The 11,620-nt window shown below is 37.6% G+C and overlaps 2 protein-coding genes and 1 non-coding gene across 3 annotated transcripts in view; 1 reads left to right on the top strand and 2 right to left on the bottom strand.

Moving 5' to 3' along the window:
- The window catches only part of Hdgfl3 (HDGF like 3), a 58,977-nt gene extending 48,212 nt beyond the window's left edge, over nt 1-10,765 (top strand). The window contains exon 6 of the mRNA XM_008844436.3: nt 9,571-10,765. Coding sequence (XP_008842658.1) covers nt 9,571-9,576 — 6 coding nt within the window. The 3' untranslated portion in view covers nt 9,577-10,765. The remainder of the gene's footprint in view (nt 1-9,570) is intronic.
- Nucleotides 3,534-11,620, bottom strand: part of Tm6sf1 (transmembrane 6 superfamily member 1) — a 34,534-nt gene continuing 26,447 nt past the window's right edge. Inside the window, exon 10 of the mRNA XM_008844438.3 lies at nt 3,534-3,591. Within this exon, the coding sequence (XP_008842660.1) occupies nt 3,583-3,591 (9 nt within the window). The 3' untranslated portion in view covers nt 3,534-3,582. The remainder of the gene's footprint in view (nt 3,592-11,620) is intronic.
- Nucleotides 7,193-7,295, bottom strand: LOC115072277. The gene has a single exon (XR_003851326.1). It is a non-coding gene; the product is annotated as a U6 spliceosomal RNA (small nuclear RNA).

Here is an 11,620-nt window from a genome sequence, read left to right as displayed (position 1 = left end):
TTTGTCATTTTGAGACAGGGTCTCCCTGTAGCCCCAGCTGTCCTGGAACTCACTATGTAGACCAGGCTGGCCTTGAACTCTCAGAGATCCGCCTGCCTCTGCCTCCCAAGTACTGGGACTACAGGCGTGCGCCACCACACCTGGCTTCAGTTCCATCTTTTAACCCATATTTAACATGTACATCTGTTTGTTGGCTTGTTTCTGGATATTTTTTAATGGTGACATTTGCTCACCATTGTGCATTTAAGATTCATTCATTTGGTTATATGTAGCAACAGGTTTACTTCATTTTTCTTTTTAAAAATTTGTGTGTGTGTGTGTGTGTGTGTGTGTGTGTGTGTGTATCATACATATGCGGACACATGCTTGCCATAGTGCACATATGGCGGTCAGAGCACAACTTTTGGGAGTCAGTTCTCTTCTACCATATGGGTCCCAGGGATCAAACTGAGATCATCAGACTTGGCAAGAAACACTTTTACCTGCTGAGCCATCACATCAACCCGATTTTTCTTTTTATTAAGTTTATTTGGTGTGTGTGTGGGTGCACGTGTTCATGCCCACATAGCGTCTACTTAGAGATCAGAGGACAGCTTAAGGGAATCAGTTCTCTTTTTCTACCATGTGGTTACCTGAGGATCCAACTCAGGTCATCAGGCTTGGCAGCAAGTGCCTTTACCCACTGAGCCATCTTGCCAGCCCTTATTCATTTCTCATTACTGTATAATATTCAGCTTATATAGTGTATATAATGCTGTGTGAGATGTCACAAATTGTCCAATCTGATGTTAATGGACATTTGAGTATTTCCAACTTTGGACAGTTTAGACCTGTGTTGCCACAAGCTTTCTCGTTTTGTTTCCTACACATGCTCAAGTTTCCTTTGGATGTACAACTAGAACTCAAAGTGTTAAGTTGTAGGAATATGACTTTTAACTTTACAATGTAATGCCAAGGTTGTTTTTGTTTTTGTTTTTGTTTTTACATAGTTGGGCCAATTGATACTCCTATCAGCAGTGTGTAAAAGTTCTCTGTAATTAGTCTGCCATCATCTGGCTCTGCTTTTTTGCTAATATATTGGGTGTAAAATGGTCATTATAGTATGAATTGTATTTCTAAGTTGCAGATTAACAATAAGATCAAATTTCTTTTCATGTTTACCAACCAGATGTGTTTTTCTCCATGATGCTCATTCCCAGGTTTGCCTATTTTTCCTATTGTGCTTTTTTTCTTTGCTTATTTTGATCCTAACATGGGCAGTCATATGACTTCTTCGTGTTTGTTGCTTATCTGTTCACTTTCAGGTGTTTTTTAAAAAACATACTTTCTTTTTTCTCTTTTTTTTTTTTTTTTTTTTTTTTTTTTTTTTTGATCTTTTTGAGACAGGGTCTCCCTGTAGCCCCAGCTGTCCTGGAACTCACTATTTAAACCAGGCTGGCCTTGAACTCACAGAGATCTGCCTGCCTTTGCCTCTTGAGTGCTGGGATCAAAGGTGTGTGCCACCATGCCCGGCAAAACATACTTTCTTAATTTTATTATAGCCATCTGTTTGCTTTTCTATCATTATTATTTTTCTGTCTTCTTTAAAAAAAAACATTTTAACCAGCTTATTGAAGTCATCTGTCACATAGCCGTGAGTCTCTGCTGGGTTCTCTATTCTGTTCCTTTGGTCAGTTACCTACTTTTAATTATAGTAGCTGTCTAATGCAACATGGTAGTCCATAAGACTAATATTCTGAGATTAAACTCAGTTCCAAATAATAATTGTAAGCTATAATGTCAAAAGGGCCCCTTTTTCCCTAAATTTTAAAAATACTTTTACTTTATGTGTATGAGTGTTTTGTGTACTCATGTTCTGCAGTACCCACGGAGGCTAGAAGAAAGTATCAGGTTCTCAGGAACTGGACGGTTGTAAGCCACCATCTGGGTGCTGGGAACTGAACCCCGGTCCTCTGCAAGAATAGCCAGTGCTCCTAACTGCTGAATCATCTCTCTAGCCCCTAGAAAAGGGCCTTTTTTCTTGATAAATGAATTTATAGCACATGTGCTCTAACAGTGGTTCAAGAGATGAATTACCACAAAATGTGTCCTTTAGAAGGCAGAAAAGCATGAGGTGGAGTGCACATCACGAGGGAGGGGTTGCTATAGATCATTCAGGAACCAGTAGAAAAGACAGCATTTGGGCTCAGGTACAGGTAAGTAGATACTTGGGGTGACATCTTGTAAAAATTCTCATGTGATTGTTTCTGTTTCTAAGAAAACAAGGTTAGCACTTGAGTGAGAACAGGAAAAAGTTGAATTTTCAATGTTGAAGAGGTCTAAAATAGAAGAATAGGAGAGTGAATGGACTTGAAAATACATGGTTATTGTCAGGCAGCAGTAAGGGCTTACTTGGGATCATTGGTCATTAATTTGAAGTGGAAGCAGTGCGAATGTTTAGCTATACAGGTACAGAGAGGGCAGAAAATTTTTTAAAGATTCTTTTATTGAATTTTTTTAAAAAAATTTTATTGAACTTTTGTAATTTCATACAACAGTTCTTAATCAAATTTAGACCCCCTCCCCCATCCGTGCCCCCTCATACCCCCACTGAACGGCTTGTATTCCACCATGCATGTTAAATCCTATCCAGTCAAGCATTTATACCCAGATATCCTTTAGTGTAAATTCATCCACTGGAGTCTAGTCAATCCATCTACAGGTCATATGTAAGGCATATTCTCCCTCATCCAGGAGCAGTCCGTCTCCAGTGGTTCTCAGTCTAGGACCAGCCTGGTACCTATTTCTCCCCCCGCCAGGCCCTTTTTTGAGTTGGCATGGGTCCTTGTGCTCGATGCCACCATTGCCACAAGTTCATATATGCAAACTTCCAGTAGCCTGAAAGCCTCTGCTTCCCTATGTTCATGAACCAACCCTGGCTCTTACAATTTTTCTGCCTCTTCTTCCACAATGGTCCCTGAGCCATAGGTGAGAGTTGGGTTTGGGGCTAGAGAAATGGCTCAAAAGTTAAGAGCACTGACTGCTCTTGCAGAAGACCTTGGTTTGAATCCCAATACCCACATGGCAGCTAACAACTGTCTGTAACTCCAGTTCCAGGGGATCCAACACACCCTCTTCTGTCCTCTGTGGGCATTATACGACATGGGTGCACTTATATACATGCAGGCATGACATTCATACACATAACATTAAAATAATTCATTGGGTTTTGTGCATTTCATATAATACATTTTGATCATATTAGATGTCTTCCCCTATCTGTATCCTATAGCTCCCCACTGGATTTCATACATTCTGTCATATATGTTAAGGCCTATCAAGTCAAGTTTGTGTCCCCATATATCCCTCAGTGTGAGTCCATCCACTGGAGCCTGGTCTAGCATCACTCCCTTAAAGAAGACCAACTCTCCCTCACCCATCAGTGATCAGTTGCCAATAGTTCCTCAGCTAAGGATAAGGCTTCTTACCCATTTCTCCACTTCTGTGCTGGGTTTTTATCTGGTTTGAGTTTGCGTGGGTCTTGTCTTGTGCATGCTGTCACCACTGCTGTAAGTTCACATGAGCAGGTTGAGGGCAGGGAATTTAATTCAGCTAGAATTATAACAAAGGAGGTTAGGGGCTAGGGAACTGATTGGGGTAGGGGTGAGGGTATAACAATGTAATAAAAAATGTGTTAATTTATTAATTGGATTTTTGGTGTTCAATTTTTATAATTCTTTATACATTCTAGATACTAATCCCCTGTTATATATAGATATATAGTTGGCAAAGATTTTTCCCCCATTCTGTAGGTTGTCTTTCCACTTCTTTTTCCTTTATTGTAACAGAAGATTTTTAAAATTTCATATAATCCCATTTGTCAATTCTTGGGATTATTTTCTATGCTATCAGAGCCTTCTTTAGAAAGTCCTTAACCTGTGCCTTGATGTGCTTTGCCTATGTTTTTCTTTTTGATAAAAATTTTCTTTATTGATTCAAACTTTCATTCCTGCATATATGTTTTGGTGAATTCTACCCCTCATTCCCTCCCCTCCAGGAGGATCTTTGATCCATTTTGAATTGATTTTTGTGCAGGGTGAGAAAGATAGATCTAGTTTCATTCTCTCACAAATGAATATCCAGTTTTCCTAGAACCATTTATTGAAGAGGCTTTTTTCCCCCAGTATATGCTGATAAGAACAAAAACTGTGAGTAGCTGCAGCTCTGTGAGTTTATTTCTGGGTCCCGTGTTCTGTTCCATCTGTCTTCATATCTGTTTTGATGCCATACTATTTGTGTTGCTATAGCTCTGTAGTGTAGTTTGAGATCAAGTATTGTGATGTCTCCAGTATTACTCTTTCTGTTTAGGATTGCTTTGGCTATTTTGCAGTCTTTTGTGCTTCCATGTGAATTTTAAGATTGTGTTTTCTAGTTCTGTAACAATGTCATTGACATTCTGATGGGTATTACATTGATTACATAGATCACGTTCATTCAGTAATATATCCATTTTCACAATATTGATGCCGCCAATCCATGAGCATAGGCGATCCTTCTATCCTTAGTGCCTAGTTTCTTCAGTGTCTTAAAAGTTTTCATTGTAAAAGTCTTCGACTTTCTTGATTACATTTATTCCTAGATAGTTTTTAGAGCTATTATGAATGAGTTTTTCCTGATTTCTTTCTCAGCTCATTAGTATATAAGCAAGTCTGCTAGTTTCTGTGCTTTAATCCCAGCACTTAGGAGGCAAAGGCAAGTGGATCTCTGTGAGATTGAGGCCAGCCTGGTCTACACAGCAAGTTACAGACCAGGCGGAGCTACAGGAAGACGCTGTCTCAAAAACAAACAAACAGATACCCCCCCCAAAAAAAAACTAGGGAAGGAAAGAGTTCATTCATTTGGTTTACACCAGATCACAATCCATCACTGATAGAAGTCAGGGCAGGAATTCAAGGCAGGATCTTGAAGCAGAAACCATGGAGGAGCTCTGCTTGCTCACTGACTCATCCTCAGCTAGCTTTCTAATGCAGCCTAGGGATGGTTCCACCTACAGTGGGTTGGACCTTCCCACATCATTTATCAGTAAAGACAATCTCTCACAGACAGGGCCACTGGCTACTTACTACATGATATCTGAGATGGGAAGTCTTTCAATGGAGATTCCCTTCTCAGGTGACTAGTTTGTATCAAGTTGACAGTTGAGGCTAACTAGGGCAGAACCTGAGCTTTTCATATTCTGGTCCTGTAAAATCCTTTGGACTATCTGGCACTTCAAATAGCTTTTACTTGTTTAGAAATTATCGGTTTACCAACTTTTTTGGGTCTTTCATAAATACTGATTATTTCATTATATTTTAATCATTTTTTAAAATATTGTCTTTTCTTTAGAATTATTTAAATGTAAAGAAGCTTTCAAATTATAGAGGATTCAAAAATTATAATTTTCCCTTTAAATTTTGTCACTGACAACAAATATGATCAATTTTTTTCCTATGAATTAGTAAGTCACTTTCTTTTTTCTTTTTTTTATGTAGACCAGGCTGGCCTCTATCTCACAGAGATCTACCTGCCTCTGCCTCCTGAGTTCTGGGGTTAAAGGTGTGCGCCACCACTGCTGACCCCTTTTTTAAAATTTTTATTTTATTTTTTGGGCTGGAGAGATGGCTCAGCAGTTATGAATGCTGGCTATTCTTTCAGAAGACCCGGGTTCAAATCCCAGCACCCACATGGCAGCTAACAACTGTCTGTAACTCCAGTTCCAGGGGATCCGATAGCTTCTTCTGTCCTCCGCAGGCATTGCACAACATGGGTGCACTTGACCTACATGCAGGCAATACATGTATACACATAAAATAAAAATAATTTTAAAAGTTTTTTAATTATTTTTACAAAATGTCAAATACTAAAGTTTTTACTAGTGTGTATTGGTTATACAATATGGGTTTCATTATGAAGTTTTCATACATGTGTATATACAGTCATACTTACCCCACCACCCTGACCCTCCTTGTCCCCCTCCCACCTCAGCTCAGCTTCTTCCTCTTCCCAAATAGAACCCCGTCTACTTTCATTTTGTATTTTAAATCTAAAATCTACATATGAGAGAAAATATGTTTTGTCTTTCTTTTTTTTTTTTTTTTTTTGTTGGTTTTTTTTTTTTTTTTTTTTTTTTTTTTGGTTGGTTTTTTTTTTTTTTTTCAGTCTTTTTTTGAGACATGATCTCCCAGTAGCCCCAGCTGTCCTGGAACTCACTATGTAGACCAGGCTGGCCTTGAACTCACAGAGATCCACCTGCCTCTGCCTCCCGAGTGCTGGGATTAAAGGCATGCACCACCACGCCCAGCTGTTTTGTCTTTCTAAGTGTGGTTTATCTTATTTAGTACATGATCTCTAGTTTTATCCATTTTTCTGCACACAACATAGTTTCATTCTTCTGACTGAATAAAACTAGAATGTGTGTGATATTTTCTTTATCCATTCATAGGCACTTAGCCTGATTCCATCACTAGACTGTTGGTGACTAGTTCCACGATAAACATTGGTGTGCAGGTGCCTCTATTGTATGGTAGACTTGGATTCTTTTGGAATATATCCAGGAGTTTTTGCAGGATCAGTGATAGTTCTGTTTTTAATTGTTGGTATTTTTTTGTTGTGAAATTTTGTGTGTATGTGTATATACCAAAGGTCAATATTGAAAGTCCTCTCCTATCATCCCTTCCCCCTTTTTAAAGACAAGGTCTCTCATTGAACCTAGAGCCCACAGTTTTTGCTAGCTAGCCTGGCTGACCAGTGAGCCCCCTGCCTTTCTTTTCCTCCCTGGCATGAGTTCTGGCATTACAGATATGAACTGTTATGCCCAGCTTTTAATGATGCTGGGGATCTGAACACAGGACCTCATGCTTGAGCAGCAAGATTTTTCCCTCTCAGCCATCTCTTAAGCCTCTATTTTTAGTTATTTGAAGAACCTCCATACTGATTCCACAGTAGCTATGCTAGTTTACATTTCCATCAACAACGCATAGGTTCCTTCTTCCACCTGTATTCATGCCAGTATTTGTTTATTTTCTATTTTTCCAAACATATATTTTATTAAATTTCCATATGTTTCATGTATCTTAATCATATTTAGACTCCTTCCCTTAACCTGTACTTCATATAGCCTCCTCCCACCAGATTTCATGCGTTCTGTCATATCTGTTAAGGCCTATCAAGTAAAAATAAGGAACACTTCATGAATTTGATGTCATCCTTGCAAAGGGGCCATGCTGATCTCTATATTATTCCAATTTTAATGTATGTGCTGCTGAAGTGAGCACTGATGTTTTCTTGATGATAGCTATTTCTTCTGGGGTGAGAAGGCACTTCAATGTAGTTTTGATTTGATTTCACTGATGGCTAACAATGTTAAGCATTTTTTCACTACTTATTAGCCATTTATATTTCTTTTAAGAACTGTTTAACTTACCAAATATCCAAATCATAATATCAAATTTTTGTCACAGAAAAATGGTGCTTCATGAGAAAGGTCCTTATGATGTCTGCCTGCCATGCTCTGGGCATCCTTCAGCTTTGCTGCCATCCTGTAGCCTTTCAGTGTGCCTCCTATTCACATACCTCAAAGTGGAATCTGATTGGATTCTTCAGATGTTAGCTGGCATAGCTGTGTGTGGCACAGAAGGTACCAGTGGGGCTTGAGCACCATGTCTGCTCTTTATGCAGAGGAGGCTTCAGGCTTGACAGATACTCAAAGTACCACGTCCAGAATAATATCTGTACCATCATGAATTAAAATATATAGGTATGAATACAGTAATGATAATAGCCGTTTAAAAGTCATAGACTTTATGTGGGGCATGGTGGTGCATGGCTTTAATCCCAGCACTGGGGAGGCAGAGGTAGGCAGATCTTTGTGAGTTTGGGGCCAACCTGGTCTACATAGTGAATTCCAGGCTAGCTGGGGCTACTGGGAGACCTTGTCTCAAAAAGACCAAAAGGGGGAGGGGGCAGCTGGAGAGATGGTTCAGCAGTTAAGAACACTGACTGTTCTTGCAGAAGACCTGGGTTCAATTCCCAGCACCCACATGGCAGCTAACAACTGTGTAACTCCAGTTCCAGGGGATCTGACAGTCTCTTCTGTCCTCCATGTTCATTGCACGACATGGGTGCACTTATCTACATGCAAGCAATACATGCATGTACATAAAATAAAAATAGTAAATTTTTTAAGACCAAAAAAAGTCATAGACTTTATAATTTGCTTCTACAAGCACCCGTTTAATAGCACCTTGGTTAAGAACAAAAAAAGGTGTTAATAGTCTGAGACTCCTGTCAGATCTGTTCAGAATACATTCTTTAATGTGAACTGAGTGGTTAATATTAATAAAAGATGTTGCTGAAAAAGATTTCTTTAGTTGATTAACAATTTTTCATTGTTTGGGTATTTTCTTCTTTCCAAGGGAGGAGAGTCCTCCAAAGTTTCTGTCTGAGTATCATCTTAGATCTAATGTTTTATTTTCTTAATGAATAATTAAGAGTTAATAGGCACTATATTTTTCAAGTTCACAGATTGTAGATGTGATTTTTTTTTTGTTTTAAGATCAGCTTTCTCATTTTGGTAAAGACAGAGAAGGCTAAGAAATATATTTCTACCATCTTAAGGGAATGGTAGGCTTGGTAGCTTTTTCCCTTTTGAAGGTCCTATAATTGTTTGTATACTGTAAGTGTAATATATATAATATATATATATGAATGAATGAATGACACAAGATCCCCCTTTTGTCCATCTCATGAGAACTAAATGGGGTTATTATATTTAGATTAATGAGGAGGAAAACAAAAATAGCATCTTCTTGGGGAAATATAACCGATACAATTTAAAGTGGAATCTAAATTAAAATGTAATTATGGGGCCTGCAAAAGCACTTGCCACCAAGCCTGCTGACCTGAGTTTGATCCCGAGTCCACAGGGTAGAAGGAGAGAACTGACTCCTACAAGTTGTCCTCTCACCTCTACATGTGCTCTGCATGTATGCACACACAACAGGTACACATAAAAATAAATGTAAAAAATGTTTAATTCTTTTATGAACAGGAATATCTTATCTTTGTCCCATATATGCCACAGAAATGTTAGAAGAAATCTAAGCTTCCTCTGTTTCATCTTTTCTGTCTTTTTTCAAAAGCACATAGTCTTGAGACTAGACATACTGATTTTGTTAACTCTGGTACTTCTTTAAGCCACATATGCCATAAGTAAATAAGTTGTATGTATTTTGAAGAATAATCTCTGTGTACTCTGTGTAATTTTAAATTTTATGCACTTTACCAACTTCTTCCTGACAACGTAGTCCAAGAGATTATATCTTTCTCTAGTGACTTGGTGTATATCAGAAATAGACATTTCCCTGAGGGGTGAAGAGTACATACCTACTACAAAGTTCACTTTGTGACGTTTTCTTAAAGCAGAATACTAAAAATAACATTTTTACCTTTTGATAGGTAAAAACAGTAACACAGCCCATGGGTGTGCATAGCTTTTGTTGCTAGTGCCCTGACTCATCTAAAGGCTTGTTTTCTTTGTTTTTTTTACAGACCTAACTACCGTAATGAATGCTGCACATTGAGAGAAACCACAAGAAGGTTAAATGTTTGATTTTCTGAATTCTTGAATTTGATATGAACCAACACATAGTCTTTGTTGTCATGACAGAACCCCAGTTTGTGTGCACATTATTCACATTCCTCTTTGTTCTTTTTTTGGAGGGGGGAGACATTTTAACCTTTTTTAAGGTTATTGATTTAAGTTCATGTTATTTGGTTGCATGAAGTTGTCCTTAACCACTAAGAATTATCAAGATTTTGCACAGAATTCTCCGTTCTAGGATCATTTACCAAGGCAGTTCTGGCCATCATCTTCCTGCCTTTACCGCACCATTATCAAATACTCAGTTAAGTAGTAATTCACATTCTTTTAGATGACCGTGCAACACAATGCTTAAGAATGGAATTTGCTCTCTAGCAGAACCCAAGAACCAATTCCTAGATACATACTATTGGTATATTAAAGATGAAATTAAAATTGTCTTTCAGTTTTGAGGCCATCTGTAAAATTTAACCATATTGTACAGTATCTATTCTGTATTAGAAATAGCTAGTTGACAACTTACACTTCTTAAAACTCATGTTGTTATGTACACAAACTGAGTTCATATATGTGAAGTTAGTGAGTCTTTTGTGTTATACCAAAATAAAGGCAAAGATTTATTTTTTCTCAATGCCAATATGATTTGAGCTAATCACTCAAGATGATCACTTTACACTCAAAGCTGAGATCAGCAGCAGCCCCATGGGAAACCAGGCAAAGCATTGACTGTAACCGTAGACTTTTAAAATAAACTTTTCTTTTTGTTTTGGAACTAGTGTTAGAATAGCTAATATTCATCTGCAAACCATTACTATGTATACATTATTGTTGCTATTGTGATAATAGAGAATTTTATTTATTTTTATGCCAGCTTATATTGTGAAAACACGTTTAGTCAATTTGGGTTTTATCAATCCTGTTATGCTTGTCCTTCAAACATCTTTCACGTATACGAGGTTTGTAGTTGAAAAGTTTACTGTAAAAAAAAAAATCAAAAACAACAACAAAAAAAGTATTGTTTTTACAGAATAAATTTTTTGGGATGTGTACTGGGAGTAAGGTTTGAAGTTGTCATCAGCTAAGTTAGTGTAATTTGACTTCATATATGTAATGTGAAGTATTAATGTAATTCATATATTCAAAAATTATTAATAGCAAGTTGGCAATAGAATCAAGTGCAGGTGAGGATTTTCTTTTTTTCTTTTTTTTTCCTGTCCTTTGTATTTTTTGGTTTTGCATAGTCTATATTTTAGGCTGATTGAAAAACACTGAGAGGGTCAGGAGGGAATGATGAATAAATCTGACTGCACATCTAAGAAAATACCAGGTCGGTGGCCCCTAGGTTCATACACTACCGTATGCACATATTAATATGCATACCATTTTCTTTTGGTTTTCTCATTTTGGTAAAGAGCTACTAAACATAAACAGAAAATAGAAGACCACCAAAAGCCCAGGACCATGGTGATGATGACAGTGATGGACTCTGAGGAATACATGGACCAGTCTACTTACCATTCCAGGGCATATTGAGGAGGCAGTTGTGTTTCTGTCATTTAGCAAGTGCTGGTTTTCTCTTTTATACGCACACAATTCCAAATAGGAAAAGTTCATTAAAAGACAGGGATACCAATCCAGTTCTTTTTCTTTAAAAGGTACTTTTTAATTTTCTGTATATTTTTTGTTTGTTTTGTGTTTTGTTTTTTTTTTTGACAGGGTCTCACTAGTTCCAGCTCGCCTGGAAGTCTGTGGTCTCAATCTCACAGAGATCCGCCTGCCTCTGCCTCCGAAGGACTGGGATTAGTACAGCCATTAAAGGCTCAGGCTCACAACCAATATTTTGTTTTAAAATTAATGAAATTCATCAAAAGGCCTCTTCATTGCTCACACTAAAACATAAGAAGACTATTTTGATTGGAAGATATAGCAAGCAGATTTATTTAAAAATCAATTTGTCAAGAAAAAAATATATATGTAAAATGTTTTAAATTTAATAAA

The sequence above is a fragment of the Nannospalax galili genome, unplaced genomic scaffold (assembly GCF_000622305.1).
Source record: "Nannospalax galili isolate Female #2095 unplaced genomic scaffold, S.galili_v1.0 scaffold902, whole genome shotgun sequence".
Taxonomy (NCBI): Eukaryota; Metazoa; Chordata; class Mammalia; order Rodentia; family Spalacidae; genus Nannospalax; species Nannospalax galili.
This window is presented reverse-complemented; position numbering and strand designations above follow the sequence as displayed.